The 20,729-nt window shown below is 41.6% G+C and overlaps 1 protein-coding gene across 12 annotated transcripts in view; it reads left to right on the top strand.

The window, feature by feature from the left end:
* FSHR (follicle stimulating hormone receptor) overlaps positions 1-20,729 on the top strand; it is a 219,202-nt gene that overhangs the window by 153,233 nt on the left and 45,240 nt on the right. For 6 of the 12 annotated variants that reach the window (XM_075595858.1, XM_075595862.1, XM_075595857.1 and 3 more), the window contains 2 exons: positions 660-734; positions 17,356-17,427. In XM_075595858.1, coding sequence (XP_075451973.1) covers positions 660-734; positions 17,356-17,427 — 147 coding nt within the window. The remainder of the gene's footprint in view (positions 1-659; positions 735-17,355; positions 17,428-20,729) is intronic. The other 6 variants (XM_075595861.1, XM_075595868.1, XM_075595869.1 and 3 more) reach the window with 3 other exon arrangements.

Here is a 20,729-nt window from a genome sequence, read left to right as displayed (position 1 = left end):
AAAAACACATAAGGTGTCCTGCAATAAATTATTGAATTCTAAGAAAATGTATTCAGTATAAGTTATATTTCATTCTGTAATAATTAAGGTTTGGCAGCTTCGAGGTTCAAAATCTGAAATTCGCAAACTTCAACATTTGTTTCGAAGTTTGAGTTGGAAGTTCTTATTTTAGATTTTTGGTGGGTGTTTATAAACTCGACACTTTTCATTCCGCAAAAAAATTCCACAGACGTTTGTGAAAATAAAAATGGAGGGTTTAAAAAAAAAAGTTTCCTACTTATTTGGATTGTTTTTCCATAATTCTTTAAAAATCCAAAACCAATCAATTTCCAGCAAAACACAACTTTGTTTTGGACTAAAACTGAATGCAAAACACCAGCGCTGATGCCTCAGCATTGAGTATTAATGGACTGCTATCGATATAATGAGTATGATATATATATATATATATATATATATATATATAGTATATATATATACACACACACACACACACACACACATACACATACACACACACATACAGTATTATCAATATACCCATCATCTTGCGTGTCATTCCACCACCTAAACTTTAATATTGCAGCTATCATCTCATCTGAAATACACACCAATTTCAGAGAGATAAATAATATACTCGTGTTTATTATTCTTTTCAGAAGAATTGAAAAAGCAAACAACCTTGTAAACATTGATCGAGATGCTTTCCAGAATCTTCCGAAGCTCAAGTATCTGTAAGAATTTTAACAGATTTCATTTTGATAAACCTACTTTGTGCTTTATTTAACTTAACGTTAATTCATACTGAATTCTACTTTATATGTTTATCAATAGTCCTTATATTACTCTGTTAATAAATTGTCTATGTATGTAAATATATATATATACGGATGTACCACTTGAATAATAGTAAGACTTACATTTTAGTAAAAGAATTGTAGCATTCTATATAAATATGCTACCGAGATACAGATGTGCCCATCCCCTGCCAGCAGCCAGTCTTGAAGCAGACGCAGGCAGCAATGACTGCTCCTTCCTTGGAGCTGCAGCAAATTGATTTTTTGGGGGCCGAGCCTCCAGGGAAACATTGTGCTACATTTGTCCTTTGTTGAGCAAAATACCGTTCTTATAACCAAAAAAGGAAAATAAAGACCTGGTTTATTTTACTATTGAATGTCACAAAAATAAAATACAATATTCTGTTATTTTTCTTATTTAACACAATAATGTACAAATAGTCAGGTTAAGATTAATCACCATTTTCTTTCTAAGTACGTGATACCATGGTCCCCAAGTTTTTTTTTAAAGATTTGCTGGTCAGTTTGGTTCACGTGATGAATCATCGCTGTCAGACAAGCTAGAGCTGAAAATAAACATTTTTGCTAAAATAGTTAAGGCCACTTCCACTACACAGGCATTGCTAACTAAACCTTCTTCCTTCTTATATATGACGGTGCGTATATATGTCTTGTTCTGACAGAATTGTTTTTTTGCTGTACAATTTCATGAGATCAAACGAGTGAATAAACAACCAAGCCGCGTGAGTTTGACTGTTTTGATTTTAAGCGGAATTACTATAATATTGTGACGCATTAGCCACACAAGCATCCATTTTAGGTAGTGCATGTCAGTGCTGTTGGGAGAGAGGGAAAGACACTGGGATTAGGCATTTGGAGAGAATTTACATTTGGAAGGATTTGGATAATGATTTATAAGTGAGAAGTCTTCTGCTTCTAATACTGTTTCACCTTTTGGTCTTATGAAGCAAGCAAAAGCTATACTATAAACAGTGTCTATTGGAATGTTATCTGTGCTGGTCCTTCCCCCGGTGTGGATGTGTTTTATGGCTGGAGGTGTCAAAAGGTTCCTGAAAGCAAGTGATGAAAGAGTGTGTATGTGTATCAGTGTGTGAAGCTTTTGCTTGCTTCATTCATTGTAACATCGCCGGAAGAAGAGATCAGTGTATCTCGAAAGCTCGCACAAATAAAAGCATTTCGTTAGCCACAGAACGGTATCATCTATTTATTTTTTGATTATATATATTTATATATATATATATATATATATATATATATAAAAATAAAAACCTAATAAAATTATGGTTTAAAAAAAAAAAAACAGATGTCCTCAGGTGGTCCCAGTAGGTTTCTGTGGGCCCTCAGGTGGTCTCTGTGAGTGTCTGTGAGCCCTTGGGTGGTCCCCGCGGGTGTCTGGGGGTCCTCAGGTGTTCCCTGCTGGTGTCTGGGGTCCCTCGGTGGTCCGCATGGTCTCTGGGGGTCATCAGGTTGTCCCTGTGGGTGTCTGCGGGCCCTCGGGTGGTCCCTATGGTGTCTGTGTGCCCCAGGATGGTCCCCACGGGTCCGCACTGACCTGCGGAATGAATCCTGTGTCCAAAACGTTTTTCAATACATTTGAAAAAATACACCCCCATCTCCCCCCCCAACACATACAGTACTGTAATGGGCAAAAAACTATTATCCAGATATGGAAAATAGCTCATTCGCCTATTATTAAATAAAACATTAGTCAGCCAGCATAAATAAAGTGCATAAATCTTTCTACTTACCCCTGCCCTCATGAATGGCATCCTCATCAACATACTCCAGGTCCATGTCCTCTGATGCCAGCAAGAATACATAAACAAATACAATCTAATGGCCCCCAACCCCTTAATCACCTTAGCGGTTAATAACCCATTGATTGACATAGTGGTACATCATACCTATATAATATGGGCATGATAAGCCACTATAGCAGTCAATCGTCACCCTAATAAAAATACACAAAGGCCCCAAATACACAATAATAAAACATACACAATGACCTAAACACCACAATTCACTAAATAAAACTTTAGTCTTTTGAAGCATAGAGGACATTAGTTATTTTAGTGAGGGTTGATTCAGTGGAGTGAGCAAGGTTGCTAGATAACAAATGGGGAAATTACGGACCCGTAAGCCTGACATCAATAGTGGGGAAGCTAATTGAAGGTTTAGTACAGGATAATATCCAGGAATACCTAATGGATAACAAAATTATTAGTAACTGTAAGCCTGGATTTATGAACAATAGGTTGTGCCAAACTAATCTTATTAGTTTGTTTGAGGAGGTAAGTAGGAATTTAGACCATGGTAATGCAGTTCATGTTGTCTACTTAGATTTTGCAAACATAGTTACAAAGTTCATAGTAGATGAGGTTGAATAAAAGACGTACGTCCATCAAGTTCAACCTACAGTATGCTAAATTTAGACTACAGATACTTTATCCTATATCTATACTTACTTATTGATCCAGAGGAAGGCAAACAAAAAAAACCAGTGTCATATCATCCAATGATATCTCATAAGGGAAAAATAAATTCCTTCCTGACTCCAAGAATTAGCAATCGGATTAATCCCTGGATCAACATCCTTCCCATGAATACTTATTTGGTATATCCCTGCATACCTTTCCTTTCTAAAAGATGTCCAACCTTTTTTGAACAAAACTTTTCTTTCTGCCATCACAGTCTCCATGGGTAATGAATTCCACATTTTAATAAAACATTTTTGATACAGATAGTGGACAAGAGGTTAGTGGACAAAATAATGCAAATTGGACTCTGTAAAAATATTTGCGCCTGGTTTGAAAACTGTTTGAAGGATAGACAACAGAGAATTGTCATAAATGGAACCTTTTCAGGTTGGGCTAAAGTTGTGAGTGGAGTACAGTACTTCTAGGGACTTATGCTTTTTAACTTATTTATTAATGACCTTGAGGTTGGTATAGAGAGCAAAATCTCCATCTTTGCTGATGACACTAAGGGGCCTATGTACCAAGCAGTGAAATGCCACTTTTTGCCAACTTATCGTAAAAAAAGCCAACTGCTATTCAGTAAGCAGCGTTAAGATTTATTTTCGGGAAAAAAGTTTACAGAATTTTTCCGCAAAACGTGCAGCGATAAGCCACTTATCACCACTTACGCAAGTTTTTAGTAGACCTGATGAGCTTATTAAGGCTGATACCTATTCTAGAATAGAAAATTGCTCTCAAAATCATCACACAAGGAAAAGTTGGCAAGAAGGTGGTGAGAAGCTTCCGAAAAAGCGGCGAGACGGGACGTAGAGAAAAAAGCCTTTTTTTACACATATGTTTTCAGCATGCAGTCTTTGGAGCTGTCACATATTGCTTTGGACTTGTGATACCGTGGCGTTGAAAAATATGTTTTATCATACAAGTACATATAAGCATTTCTCTTTCAGACATTATTGTATTACCGCAAAGGTTATGAAGAGGTTAAGATATAACTTGTTGATGTAATGGTTGTATAGGGGGTAAATTAACATTTACGTTCAGCAGTGTCGCTACATATTTATATCGGGACGTCTTAAAGGTGTAGTTCAAAGTAAATCATCCATGTATATATAAAAGAATAAATCAATTATGTGTTATGCAACATATTAACACATGTAAAAATAACTCATACAAAAAATGTTCATTAGAAAATTTGAATGTTTATAATGTAGAAAGCATTTGCTAAGTGACAGCCCTTTCCTATTGTGATTAGTTCTGCCTCTTGATCCCCGGCTCTCTAGCAATGCTACAATTGTATTTATTAACTGTGACAGTACTATTATATTGATGTCTAACAATTACCAAAATGCTGAGTAATAGTAATAAAAGAAGAAAATAACCCGAGCAAGAGTTTGATGACAGGACAACTGATCTATATGCAACGTAGCTAATCATTTGTTAGTGTGCAGAGGTATTAAACCAATTCTTTGCCTCTGTGTTCACCAGGGAAGAATCAAGTTCAATAGTAGTGCAGCAGGAGGAAGCCCCAACCTCCATATTAATGAACAATTGGTTAACTGAGGAAAAAATTCATAAGCAACTTGAAAAAAATTAAGTAAATAAGGCACCTGGCCCCGATGGCATACATCCAAGAGTTCTCAAGGAGTTAAGCTCAATAATAGCCAAACCATTATATTTAATATTCATGGACTCCATTTCCACAGGCTCAGTACCACAAGATTGGCGTAAAGCAGATGTGGTGCCTATATGTTAAAAGGGCGCTAGATCACAACCGGGAAATTACAGACCTGTAAGCCTGACTTCAATAGTGGGGAAACTACTTGAAGGTTTAAGACGGAATAATATTCAGGAATACCTAATGGAAAACAAAATTATTAGTAATAGTCAGCGTGGATTTATGAAGGATAGATCTTGTCAAACTAACCTTATTTGTTTGAAGAGGAGGTAAGTAGGAATTTAGACCACGGTAATGCAGTTGATGTGGTCTACTTAGATTTTGCAAAGGCTTTTGATACGGTTTCACACAAGAGGTTGGTGTACAAAATAAAGACAATTGGACTCAGTAATAATATACAGTATGCACCTGGATTGAAAACTGGTTAAAGGACAGACAACAGAGGGCTGTCATAAATGGAACTTTTTCAGGTTGAGCTAAAGTTGTGAGTGGAGTACCTCAGGGATCGGTACTGGGACCCCTGCTTTTTAACTTGTTTATTAACGACCTTGAGGTTGGGATCGAGAGCAAAGTCTCTATATTTGCTGATGATACTAAATTGTGTAAGGTAATAGAATCAGAGCAGGATGTAATTTCTCTTCAGAAGGACTTGGAGAGACTGGAAACGTGGGCAGGTAAATGGCAGATGAGGTTTAATACAGATAAATTTAAGGTTATGCATTCGGGATGCAAGAATAAAAAGGGCGACTTACAAATTAAATGGAGATAAATCCTTGATGGAGAAGGATTACGGAGTGCTTGTAGACAGCAGGCTTAGCAATAGTGCCCAAAGTCATGCAGTAGCTGCAAAGGCAAACAAGATCTTATCTTGCATCAAACGGGCAATGGATGGAAGGGAAGTAAACATAATTATGCCCCTTTACAAAGCATTAGTAAGACCACACCTTGAATATGGAGTACAATTTTGGGCACCAATCCTAAGAAAAGACATTATGGAACTAGAGAGAGTGCAGAGAAGAGCCACCAAATTAATAAAGGGGATGGACAATCTAACTGATGAGGAGAGGCTAGCTAAATTAGTTTATTTACATTAGAAAAGAGGCGTCATAGAGGGGATATGATAACTATATACAAATATATTCGGGGACAATACAAGGAGCTTTCAAAAGAACTATTCATCCCACGGGCAGTACAAAGGACTCGGGCCATCCCTTAAGGTTGGAGGAAAGGAGATTTCACCAGCAACAATTAAAGGGTTCTTTACAGTAAGGGCTGTTAAAATGTGGAATTCATTACCCATGGAGACTGTGATGGCAGATACAATAGATTTGGTCAAAAAAAGGTTGGACATCTTTTTAGATGGGAAAGGTATACAGGGATATACCAAATAAGTATACAGTACATGGGAAGGATGTTGATCTAGGGATTAATCCGATTGCCAATTCTTGGAGTCAGGAAGGAATTTATTTATCCCCTTATGAGATATTATTGGATGATATGTCACAGGGGTTTTTTGTTTGCCCTCCGCTGGATCAATGAGTAAGTATAGATATAGGATAAAGTATCTGTTGTCTAAATTTAGCATAGGTTGAACTTGATGGACGTACGTCTTTTTTCAACCTCATCTTCTATGTAACTATGTAACTATGTAACCACTAAGATGTGTAGCGCTGCTTCCCTCTCCCCCCTGGGAGATTTACTCTTACTACAGGTCAGTGTTGTGCTAGATACCTGTTTGATTCAGGAGAGGCTGAGCTTCTGCGATGTTGTGGGGAACAGACAGGATTTAAGCGTTTTCAGGCAGTAGTTCTTCTCATGGTGCTGCGCCTCCAGTCACAGTAGGCTCCAGAGTTCTGGAGACAGTCCCTCCTGTGACAGTCCTCTAAACATACCCCTACCCAATAGACTGTAGACTCAGGCAGGGGTATATAAAATGGGTTCCTTTATTGAGGCAGCCACTGCAGTGTTGCTACAGCGGATGCATGATGTGACTAGCAGGATCCAGGTCTTTGGATGGCCCTAGGCCACACTGGTAGGCTGGTGGCCCGACCATGTGCCTCAACTCTTTCCCAGACCATAACGGGCTTGGAGGCATAGTTCTCTACTCATGAACGGTGAACCTGGACAAACTAACTTTACATGCTTCCTCCCTAAGGCACAGAAAAGGGAGGGCACTAGGTCTGCACCATGACTGGTTATACACAGACCCAGTTCCACCGACACACCCTGTCACTCAGAGAGGCTGCTGGAGGAGGGGAAACCCCAAGATGACAGTCTGTTATAGCATGCATCTATCAGGGCTTACATAACAGGGGGCAGTAGAATAGCCAAAACCTACCATGGCTACAAGTGATTAAGGGGTTAAAGGCTATTAGCTAGTTTTTTATTTTACTACTCGTGCCATGGAAGAGGACCAGGAGGACGAGAAGGACGAATATGAAGATGGCTTTCATCCTGACCGGGGTAAGTACAACTTTTATTTACTACTCTATATGTTTTCTGGCTAATGTTTTATTTTTAATGGGCAATTGTGCTATTATCCAAATTTGGATAATAGGGCTTTTGCCCATTACTGTATTTGTTGGGGCAGGGGGGCATTGTTGGGGGTAGATGTTGTGGGTACTATGGTACACATTGATTGCCAATGTGGTTATCTGTTCCCCTGTTGAAAGCATAGGTAACCACAGTGGCAATCAATGGGTTTATTGCCTACTATTTATTTTAATGTACGGTATTGCAATGCCAATTTAATTAAGGTAAATAAGGGGTTAACCAATCTGCAACACTCTTGGGAGGCCTAACCACCAAGCCTGGGGAAACTACAGTACACCCTTAACCCACTCCATTAAAACACCATTAACCCCTTAATTACCTTAGCGCTAAGAAGGTGGAATGCTTCAGGAGGTGGGGAAGAAGGGCACAGAAAAGCCTGATGTTTGAGGAATAGACTAGGGGAGAAATTGACCAGAGAAGCCTGGTTCTTTGGGGCTGCATTCCACATTCTCTGATGTGATGGGATCATGTTATTTCTGATGTCATAGATGGTGATTGTGACATCGTCGATGATGACACCAGAAAAGCATGGAGGGGGATTTAAGGTTGCATGTCACCTTATGTTAGAAATGTTCAGACTTTTGAAGGGTTTGCTTACAAACCTTAACTACACTTTAACAAAGATTTTGTAATTGTATATATAATATATAAGACTACAGAACCTAATAGTGATCAATTATCTAAATTTAGCTTCAGCAATATTTTGCCTTAAGGTAAAATATTGGCATAGTGATTAATGTGCAAGTTGTTTCTTTTTCATTAAGAGTATGTAGCCATATTTATTTTGTTTCATATTCTTTATATAAATTGTTACACCAAACAAAATGCAGTAGCTGATCTCACAAAATAATTTATTTAAAGTAAAATGTATTGCACATATATTAAAATAATTACCTTTTCTGTGTAGACAATGGCTCAGAATCATTTGCCCTTTTGCACATTCCAAAAACATCAAGTGTCCCTCTTTTTGATGATTAGTGAATTAAACACATAAGTTATAAACTGTATTCCCTTGTATTGTCAGCGCCATCAATGGCTTTTAATTCGGTTACTGGATTTGTTTATTTTGTCACAGAGAAGAAAAAATCATCTGTTGATGCAAAGTACTTTGGAAATTGCCAAATCTATAAGTTCAGTTACTTTGGCTTACTTCATGCAGAACGAACCTGTTGCATTTAAGATGTCTGCAGACCATGATTTTGTAGACTGTGGGATCTATACTTCATTCTTTGTCCCTTTTATTTGCCATAAAAATGTTTCATATCTTACCTGATGTAAATCTAACATTTGGCATGTAAGAAACTGTTCTTGCATATGATGCAACTCTGCTCCAAAACACAGAGCAGTGCATCAAAACACACTTTTCTCAGCATTGATACTTACACCCCTTTGTTTTTTAAATTGATTCTATGCTGGACTTGTTGATATCTAATGGATAGCACTATAAATATGCAAAAGGATCCTGGCAGTTTTTGGATCCACTTCTTTTCTTTTAAACCTTATGTTCTCACTACAATAGACTTGTGTAATTCTTAGGAGGAGTTTGTGAAAAGAAGAGAATTTATATGAACAACTAGCTGAGAGACCCGGCGTTGCCTGGGCGTGGAAGGGCAGGGGGCATGGAGTGGAAAGGGGGGGAGGGGCGTGGAAGAGCGGGGGGGGCCAAGGGGCGTGGAAGGGCGGGGAGGGCAAAGGGCAGGGGGGCAAAGGGCAGGGAGGGGCGGGTCGGCAAAGGGCAGGGAGGGGCGGCAAAGGGCAGGGACGGGCGGGGGGGCAAAGGGCAGGGAGGGGCGGGGGGGCAAAGGGCAGGGAGGGGCAGGGGGAAAAGGGCAGGGAGGGGCAAAGGGCAGGGGGCAGGGAGGGACAGGGGGCAAAGGGAAGGGGGGCAGGGAGGGGCAAAGGGCAGGGAGGGGCAAAGGGCAGGGAGGGGCAAAGGGCAGGGGGGCAGGGAGGGTAGGGGGGGCAAAGGGCAGGGGGAGTCAGGGACGCTTTAAATAACCCATTCCCCTGCGTTTACTCACCTTGCACACGGCAGCGCTCCTCTTCGTCCAGGTACCGGCCGCCCTCCTCCTCAACCTCGGGCTCCTCAGCGGAGAGGCTAAGACGCTCCGGTGAGGAGGTGGTGTGCCTTTCGCGGGGAGAGGCAGAGACAGCCGGAGGAGCACCCTCGGGGACGGGGAGCGGCCTGTGTGAGGGGGGAGCTGCACAGTGCGTGCTCTGTGTGTGCGGGGGGGTGAGCAGGTGGGGGGTGAGGGAGAGCGCCGGGTGAGGGAGTGGCCTATGGGTGGTGAGAGCCGTGGTGAGGTGAGAGTCCCCCGCTGTGTCCCGGGTGCTCGCTCCGCTCCCCCGCTGACTATAGTGGTGCCGGGGGGGGGGGGCGGGGAGGAAAAAGTGCGGGAAACTGGGAGACCCGGGGAGAGGAGGAGGTGCGCGTGGGTCCCGATGAGCGCGCGCACTGTGGCTGTGATGAGTTGGATTGCAGGCTGATGTTTGGGGAGGAAGCGGCGGAGCCTCCGGGACCGGCGGGTAAGAGACGTGCTGCTAACATTGTGAGCCCCACCCCCTGGGTTATACATGCTGCTAATGTATGTAACACCCCCCGCCCCACCCCTAAGTAAGTGTGTGTGTGTGTGTGTGTGTGTGTGTGTGTGTGTGTGTGTTGGACCTTTGGCCCGTCACTCCGCCTCAGGCCAATGAGAGGTGTGCGGGGGCGGGCGGGCCAAGGGAGCCATCTCATTGGCCTGAGGCGGAGTGACGGGCCAAAGCTCCAATGCGATTGCCGCTAGGGACAGAGGACACGCAGACAGGCATACAGTGCATTCAGAAATATATAGTAGATATACAGTTTGTGCTAGTATATGCTTATTCTCCTTGCATTCTCAGTCTGCAATGCAATCCAGTGTGCAATGGAGCTGGGACAACTTACTGGTGCAATATTCCAAGATTTTGCACAGCCTTTGATACTGTTGATCATGTTATCTGGTTAAACAAGCTTGAAATAGGGAAACATGCTTGTTTAACTTTTTAGATATTCATATCTTTACACATGTACAGCACTTGTTTTGTAAAGGAATACTTACAGTACATACAATATGTAATACATTCACATATGAGTATAGATTTGTACATGCTTTCCTGAATCAATATGTATCATAGATGTGTATTTAATAATTATTAAAATAAAGTAAAAAGCTGCCTAGTCCAGCTCTAAAAGCTCAGGAGTAGCAGAAAAGGGCACGAAGAGATGTATTGTGCCTAGAACTTGAATTATTTAAGAAGAAAAGACTGAATCTTCTGTCAGTCTTTCATCACACCTTTAGAAGCTTGTGAAAGACTGCAGGTCATCCTGGCAGAGCTTTTTTCTCCTGGAAGCACTTTAAGGAGGAAGCATGTTATAAATAACCTTTTGTGTTATTTTAAAGGGAGCAGCTACAAGAACTAATTTAAGTCAATGGCATTGACTTGTTTAATGGGTTAAATATACAGTAGCTTTAAAAAAAAAGAGAGCTTTTTTTTAAAGGGACAACCCTATCCCAATAAATGTATATATATTTTTTACTATGTGCTGATTTAATTGGCTTCTTTTGTTTATTTGACTAATGATGGCTTTAGAAAAACAGCAAATGAAAATGTGGCAATTAGCAATATACCTTTAATCGTATCACAAAACAGAAGGGGAAGAGTGTAAAAAAACCTGCAGAGAGTTTAGTTACTATGGAAACATTAAAAGTTAAAAATGAAGAGAAATCTGAAACTCTATATACAGTATATACACACACACAAAAAGTAATCACTCATCTACATTTAAACTACTGAACATATCACACCCATTCAGTCCTAGGAGGGACTGCATCTTTAAATATATATTTTTTCCTTCAAATATTTATTGTTTTGGTGCTTAGCTACTAAGCACCAAAACAATAAATATTGAAAAAAATATATTTAAAGATGCAGTCCCTCCTAGGACTGAATGTGTTTGATATGTTTAGTAGGTTAAATGGTTGATTATGGGACAGTGTGATACCCTTTTCCCTACAAGAGTGTCAAGGAGATTGGGAGGGGATCTGGGGCCTGCTCCAGGACTGGAGAACTATCATGCTGTTATGCAATAAAACTACTGTTGGACCAACTATGGTGTGAGATTAGTTGAAAGGAGTATTGCCTGTGGGGACCATCCTGCATCCAGCAGGATCCTCATGAGATGGAGGCGCTGTACAGTAAGAGCCAAGAGAAAGCCTGCCCTGTTGCTGCTCCCAAACTACAACTGTGGAGCCACTCAGACCTCCTGAACCAGCAGGCGAGCTACAGCACCGGGGACAATAACCATGTAGTGGCCGAATCACCTGCTGCCGCATGAGAGGTGCCTGATAAGCACTGTATCAAGACCATCGTTTTATCTTGTCCAGGACGTTATGCAGATCTGAGTGGTATCTGAACCACACCACATCGTGCCAGGTGCCGCAGTGAGTATGCCTATCAGGGACGGTCTTGAAAGCACCCCACTTTGGACTCTCTGTCAAGTGCCTTTAGGTCGCTATGTTCCAGTAGTTGAGAGGTGCCTAAACACCACTGCCCCAGGGGAATGTGGCTTGAAAGATAGCACCCCCGCAATGGGACTGCAGTGTGTGCTCCACTACTATGAGCTAGATACGCGAGTGGGACAGGGTGCTCAAACGGGGATCTGGCGTGAAAGATAGCCCCTCCACATTGGGACTATCCATTTACAGTTGGGGAGGAAGAGAGTGCCTTTGGAGCATGCCAGCTGGTGTGGGCGCTTGAAAAATAGCCCCCCCCCGCCCAAGATGGAGCTCGTCGCAGGCACTAAAGGAAGAGAGTTCAGGGTCCCTGAGGAGGATCCTGGAGTCTGATCGTGGTTAACGCCAAACAAAAGAGGAACCACGTGGTGAGTTGCAAGATGCAAGCTCGCCTTTGCAAAATATCTGGGATTGGCTCCAAAGTCCGTAGCCATGCCCCATCTATTCCGACTGGGACTCCTGATTTCACCAGAGGAAGGAGTCGAAGAGCCAACGGCTCAGAATGGGGTGTGACCAGAGGCAAAGCCGCCAAGCCCAGACACACGTGGTGCTCAGCACAGTAGGGCATATCTCTGAAGTGTCCCCACTTCAAACACCATGTACAGTATGCCTGATTTGCGGTTGCCCGGGATGGAAGATAGGAGATGACACCAGTTGCCTACGGTGAGATGTAGCCTATTTGCAACCATCGCTGCCAGTCTGTGACCGGCCTATATCAGCTTAATCCCTAGCGGAGGTGCGGAGTTGGGTCCAGCTGATCCCTAAGCTCCAACGAGTGGCGGAGACTTCCTCTGCAGATGCAGAGAGGAACTGCCTGACAATACTGTCTGATCTCTTCCACTCCAGTTGTGACGCTTCCAGAATAGTTTTTTGTGGGGAACATTACAACCACAGTCCTGACTCAGGAGCGAAGTCCCTGGGTTTTCACCATTTTCCAGAGAGCGGTGATGCCAGCCTGGAGGAGCCGTGAGACCATGCCGGCCGGCATGAGAGGTCCCGAGTCCTTCTTGTTCACCCTGGAAGGCTCGTTTCCCAGTTTTGCACAGCCAAAAGAGCTCTGCTGGACGCTCTCCACCCTGCATCAAATGACCGATCTTCCCCGCAAGGTATCATCGACAGTGACTACAACGTCCAGGTGGACAATCGGCGAGGGTGCGTCCATCACTGTGGTACCGGATGGTGCCTCCACTATTCCTGAGATGACAACCATCTCTGCGGATCTAGCTCCTCATGACTACCCGGCCGTGGTGATTCAAGATGTCGACCTAGTATGGTCGGCGAGCCACGAGAACGCCCACTGCTTCCTACAGCGGCACCAGGAGATGCAACAGGCCCAAGTCCGTGCGGAAGCCTAGGTGGCCGCTGCTGAGGAGCGCATGTATGAATATCTATGACGCGAGCAGGCCATGAGCATGTTTCTGCTCCGCAGGCAAGGCAGAGACATCTCCGATCAGAGTACCGGCCAGTACTACTATTTTTGTTGCTGCTTCTACCGCTCCTCCGGCGCTGCCGGTGGGGGCCATTTCTGCTGATGTTCCCTTTGATCTGGATCTTCCCAGTGACCCTACTGCGACAGTGAGTACCTCACTAGTGCAATCTGGGATGTTGCTTTGCCAGTAGTCGGAGCGAGATCGATCGCTGGTTAAGGCCAGCACTGAGGCCAGGGTCCCCGAGCCTCGGGGCCTGAAAGGCCCGGAACCGAACTGTGCAGTCTCCAAAGCTGCTCGAGGGCATGGACAATTGAATGTTTTTATTCATGCAAGCTGTGCACGTTTACTAGCGGAGTGTGATTATCTTTCTGCTAACCATGATGGGGTTCAGGACACTATTCCTTCTCCGAGAACGGAGGTGACTGATGCTACGCCAATCATAAAGAAAGAGGTGCCAGCCCAATCCCCCACTGCCCATTCTACTGTCCCCGCACCTGCCCAGAGATAGCTACCCTAGATAACAAGTGCCATCACCTGTCCCCTCAGCCACGGTCACCTACTATGACTGTAGCACCAAAGTGTAATGTTGTAAAAGTATATAACATGTATGTACATGACGATGCCAATGATGTGTACAGGTGGTTGGATCCAATGTTCAGGGGTTATGTACCGCATTTAAACAGGACGTGCTTTGTCCTGGAAAAGGGCGATAAGGTAGATCACTGGTGGGAGAATGGCAAGTTTACCCCAGAGCAGGAGGCGGAGATATAGAGGAAATGTAACCAATGTATGGACCAGGGACTACTAGCACCACCAGAGAAGGGGGGTGATTTCTTTGCTTCCCCCTGGGATGGACCACTATTCTGGGTATTGCCGGGCAGGGAGTGTGGACAAAATCTTATGAAGAGTAGCCGTGCAGAGAGAGTAATAGTCCAGCGTTTCAGGCATTCTCATGGGTATGATTACCCTTATCTCCCTGAAGAGCTCATGAGAACAGCTGAGGCTCATAAGGATGAGTGTGTAAGGATGGCAGCGATCGAGTATTTGGCTCCTATATATAATACAACAGCTGTATTTAGGGAAGGTCGCTCTGAGTATTTGGTTAAGGTCTGGCAAGTGGGACGCAACATTCACCTAGCTTGAGTAGAGTACGCTAGTGAGTATGGCAGAAAGAAGTGCTACTCTATCACAGTGCCCGATAAGGAGGGTAAGCTTGTCCGGAAGCCAGACCCTGACCATTACTATTAATACAGCAGGGACAATAATGTAAATTGTAAAGGGAGATATAGCAGGGATATACTGCATATTGAGTCGGGAGGTAATTACAACAGGAACATTACTGCACTTGGACGAAAGGTTCTCTTGGTTAAGAGATACTAGTTATGCCATCATTGTATTGTGATGTGTTGTATTCTATGTGTTTTATAAATCTGTGGTCCGGAACCATTATTGATGGTGCATAATTATGCTCCTCATGCGTGGTCATGAGTAGGATTTTCACCAGAGGGAGGATATAGCAAAGTTCCCCTGGCTATAGCCTTCTACTGACCTCAACACTATAAGTCCTGATAGGAACAGGCAGTGCTGGGTTTTATCTCCTGCTCAGGGCTAGCCTGCAGTTGGATGGGTACTATGTGGCCTTATCCAGGGGCAAGCCTAAACTGGTAGTTGGAGTGTCATACCTGGGGAGGGTACTGACTGGGTCACATGTATATGGTGTGATGACCTGCCCTGTTATGGGGCGTGGTTACAAGCCCTCCCTCTTCCCCCCTGGATATGAAAGCTGACACCACCAAATTGAGGCTATTGATTATGGGACAGTGTGATACCCTTTTCCCTACAAGAGAGTCAAGGAGATTCGGAGGGACTCTTGGGGCCTCAAGCCCCTTGGTCTGCTCCATGGCAGGAGAACTACTGTACCATGCTGTTATGCAATAAAACTACCATTAGACCAACTATGGTTTGGGATTATTGGAAAGGAGTATTGCCTTTGGGGACCACCCTGCATCCAGAAGGATCCTCATGAGATGGAGGCCCTGCACAGTAAGAGCCAAGAGAAAGCCTGCCCTGTTGCTGCTCCCAAACTACAACTGTGGAGCCACCCAGACTCCTGAACCAGCAGGGACAAAAACCATGTAGTGGCCGAATCTTCCATGGCAGGGGGGAACAGGTGCTACACCATAATAAAATGAAATAATGAAACACTGAGGAAGAGGTAGTTTAGATCATTCATGTATTGCCAATGAAAAGAAAACATAACAGAGGCCAGTATTCAATATGCTATCAAGTCCCTTTCCAGTGGCAAAGTTGAGCTCCATTCAAATAAATAGGACTAAAGTTTTCTCCGGCATAAGAAATCAGCTTAACAGCATTTTAAATAAGGATCCAGTCCAAATATGTAATGATTTTAAAATAAAGAGGATTAAGCCCCATATTTACCCAAATTTGTTATGCCTGTAACTCGGAAACAGTGGTCCCCGAGGCTGAAATGAATGTGGTTTAGCTCCGGAGACCCCCTGCTTCAATACTGTGTTATTAAAATCAAATAAAAACAGTGTGATCACCTGTAAGAGCTGTGCAGGGAGATGCTGTCCTCTATATGCAGCTCTTTACAGAATGTAGGCAGATCACAGGGGCAGAACTTAGAAAAAGACTAACATAAAGGCACTTCTATACCAGCGGTATGGCATTTTCCTACCTCATGGTATCTGACTTGTAATAACTCTTTCTGAATACTGTGATAACACAAATGTCAGACTGTCAGGTAGATCATGTCAAAACGTTGATTTGGCAGTGATTTTATCAAAGCTACTAGAATAGGCTCCTTAGAGTTACACTTTGTATTAGAAGAAACATTTATTTATTTTAGAAAATCTCAGTCCTTTTATGTATTTTAAGCATACATATTGTATAAATCATTCTAAAAAAATGGTTCAAATAGCCTTTCCTAGATGTTTAATGAATTCAGGATTTGTTATGTTTGGCATGTATTTACTACTTTTGTAAGCTACTCTGCATAACCTAAACTTTAATATGTCAATGATGCTACTGAGGCAATTAACTACTCATGTACAGTGGACATCCCCAAAATTACTTACTGTCACGGGTCTTTAAACGGAAAAAAACGTACCATAAATTGGAACTCACAGCATCTATTTTGTTGTAAAAGTGCCTTTGCAGCACTTAGTATGTACATAGCACTGTATAATTTCAAAAGCTAATTCGATTACACAATGTGAATGAATTCATAGAATATAACACATACTTGTATCATTTGAATATTGCATTGTTTTGGAAAATATTTATATTCATTTAAAAAATGCTGCAGTCAAGGAACTATTTAAGATAAATTTATATATATATATATATATATATATATATATATATATATATATATATATATATATATATATATATAGACAACAATTATTCTGAACTCTTAACTAATTCATCATATACTGAATCAATTTTTGAAGAAACTCGGGTAGATCTGTAATTTATTACAATGACTAACATGCAGGGAATTGTTTAGTCAATTGTCTTTTGAGTTTAAATGTCATCCTGTCTGTGTAATTGTAATACTCTTTAGTAAGAAAGCAATAGAGAACCTTTCATTAGTGGGTCCCCTGCTATTCTTTTTAATGGAGGCAAATACCTTCAATATTACTGTGGATTGGAGTTCAATCAACCACTATTACTAATTCATTGTTTGAAACCACAATAACACCATCTCTTATGGTACAGTAATAACAATGCTGTATTGTAGTATAATTGTATCTTTGTATATATTTTTATTTACTCTAGCAGGTATGTATGAAGAAGGCATAACTTAAAATAATAACTTTCAATTTTTATTTTCTCCTTCAGGTTAATATCCAACACTGGAATTCATTTTCTTCCTGCTGTTTCTAAGATACAGTCTTTCCAAATGGTTTTACTGTAAGTTTTATGCAACTATACTGAATACTTAATCAATTCAGAAGTCTACAAATGAGGATTGTCTGGTTTAAAGCAGCAATCCGTACTGCTCTTCTTTTAAGTTAAATGTATATTTTGTTTACCGTATTTTCAACACTAGGTTTCCCAGAGCTGAACCACTGCATTTCAGCTGCAGGCACCCTGTATTTTCTGAGACATTTTATCATTCCCTTACAATATCTTTGTCCAGGATAAACAATATGGCCAGTGGGCTCAGCCTCACTCTGGCAACCCATAGAAAGCTGTGACATCATAGGGAGATGAGCCATGTTAGTTGTTTTTTTGCCATTGGGGGTCCCCAGAGTTCTGTGGTTGAGCTGCAGAGGAACCCTGCTTGACAAAAGGTTAAAAAATATATATGATTTGGGGAGGAATACTGCTTTAAATATACCAACCTTTATACTACGTTTTCCCTATTAGAGGTGTGGTTCTGCTTATTTTGTCCAAGCTTTTAAATGCAGAAATAATTTTTACAAATACTGATTATATACTCATTTGTGGAATTATCCAGTAATTTTCTATTTTGGAGAAATATTAATGTAAAAAACATGATTTTTGGTGACTCCAATGTGATCTTGTAAACGCTAATAAATAGCTGATTAGTTATGTTTTCTGTAATTTAGGAATAACATCTAAATTTTTTCCACACCTTCTGTATATATCTAGCCTCTAAGAAAACCAGTTTGTATCATACATTTGAAAAGATTGAAATTAAATTAACAAAAATGTGCATATAAGTACACTGTAGATGTAAAAAGACTACGCTTCCTCACAGCCGGGTCATGCCATGGGAAACTGACCAGCGGGAAACCAGATCAGTTCGTCAACATTAAGCTGCTGCAGTTGCAAAATGCTTTTACCCTACGGCTCCAGGAATATTATATCTGTATATCACAGAAATTAGATTACAGTCTAGAACACAGTCTCTTGTGCTTCAGGAGTAGAGATGTGCAACATTTTCGCATTTCTTTGCGAATATGGGGAGAGAATTGCACACCTTTATATGTGGAGAGATACCTTTGCAGACATAAAGGAACACACGTGAGATGAATACTATTTGGGATATGCAAATTAATACAAGTAGCATATTTCCTAGGTACTGTATCTCAGGTATATTCCTTTTTTTGCACAGGTATCTCTCCACATGTTGTATCAAGGTGTGTTTGAGGAGGTATATATTTCACTTCGGATTAAAACAAGTGTCTCTTTATCTCTTTTGGTGCAGAGTAAATGAGTATCTTTTTTTATTCGGGCTAACAATTCATATTATAACCTGTTTCCGAGAGCCCTAGTCTCTTCCTCAGGTCACAATACTGATTTACAAAAGGTTCCATAAGTTTACTACTTAGCATGTACAATATACTAAAATATGGTAAAACTCCTTTTGCATTATATTATGAAATTACCAATATGAGAGAGAACTTACATTTTAGTGCAGTTTCTACAACAGAAGTAAACTATTTTGAGCTATACTGTTCTGGCCCAAGCACACCCTGATAGATGAGTAGGGACAGGCAGGTTAACTCAAGACCATACTGTATGTCAAGCAAGGGAACATTCTTAGTTGCTGAAGTGTTTAATTGTGGCAACAACATACAAATAACAAGGGGAAAAAAGTACTGAGGGAACACTGGAACATAAGAATAATGGAGAGGAAGGGGAGCTAAGAGAGCAGTGGGATAAATGCAGGATATATGGATGGGTAAAAATCAGTAACTTTACCAGGATCGGAGAGTGACTGCTCAAGATGGCTGCTGGTACTAAAAGACAGCATGCTGGTCTGGACTGATGGGAAATTAACTGGGACAATATCACCTGGCAAGGGGAGGGGGAGCAGTCCATTCTGGTAAAAAGGCAGGGGGATTGCCAAGGCAAATGGCTAAAGCCAAGAAACCCACAAGGGGTCACAACATTGTTACAACAGCTAGGCTGAGGAGTGCTGGCAGTCTGAAGACAGAGAAAAATAATCCTGTTCCAGGACATACATAGTGTTGCATAATGTTGGAAGAGTAGGGCAGCTTCCCTCACTCCACCACAGTGGAAACCCATGTCCTATCTGTTAAGTATTACAACCGTTTGAAGTAGCCAGAGGGGAAGTCAGTTGTGTAAATGCTTGTCTGAGTCAAGTAATATCCCACATCCAGTTATTGAAAAAAAAAAAAAAAAGCTAGAGAAATGGTTGGAACGTTTTTAGCAGGGATAGCTAAGATTTGTCTGTCTCATCAACAACCTGTCTGTTGCCCTTCATGAAGACTCAAGGGTCACATGCATTTTAAAATGTAAACACTAGGGGGCAGAACTCCAAAGCAACTTTGGCTAGTAGGGCTAATAGCCAGAACTGTAGAGGAGAGTTAGGTTTGTTTGGAGAACCACTATGGCCTCCAAGGGGTTAATTTAAATGTTTTGATTAGGAACACAGGTACCAGGTATGTATTGCATTTTAATCATAAATGGGTGAAACTGTCAAAATCCGTTCCCCTGAATTTCCCTCTCAAAATCTGTTCCGTGGTGTAAACCTAATCTGCGGATTAGGTATTAAACAATCTAAGAGGATAAATCTGAATCCGCCATTGGATACAATCTGGTTTGATTTTTAAGAATCTGGACACAGATTCCATATTGAATTACAAATCTGCACCACGGATTTTTAAAAATCCGCACTGAGATTATTAAAAATCTGCACTCTCTCCTCCCTTGGATTTCCCTATGAGTGAGGATTAATAAAAACCCAGCCACGGATAATTAATCTGCCATGTGGATTGTCAATGATAGAACAAAAATCCGGGAAAAGATTGGCCTTTTTAAGACTGATCCGTGGAAATCTGCGGACCAAAGGGACTGGCTGATCTAAAACAGATCCAGATCTGCCCTCCACATTTTTGTTGACTAGGTGAAAGAAAGACTCGGGCGCTAACTCAAAGTATGTGTAAACAAAATAAATAGTAACAGATATTACCTTAATAGAAATCTCCCAAGTGAACCCTGAAATACCGGAGGCACTTAATGGGAAGTAGGCTCCTGCAGCTCAACCCCACAAGGATCTATCCAAGATCCTTAGTTATATGTGAACAAAAGAAACATAGGGTAGGACAGGATAAATAGATAAAATCTTCAATATCAGTGTATAGATATTTAGCAATGCTCAATGATGGAATGGCTAGACATATAACCAGACCACCATATATACTCAGGGTCGTGCACAAGGGTTTAATCCCACAGTCAATGCACTAACACTAGTATTTTGGGACAAGACAGGGATAGTA

Source organism: Ascaphus truei, chromosome 4, assembly GCF_040206685.1.
Source record: "Ascaphus truei isolate aAscTru1 chromosome 4, aAscTru1.hap1, whole genome shotgun sequence".
Lineage (NCBI taxonomy): Eukaryota > Metazoa > Chordata > Amphibia > Anura > Ascaphidae > Ascaphus > Ascaphus truei.
Note: the sequence above shows the minus strand (reverse complement) of the source record. Positions and strands in the feature narration are given on the sequence as shown.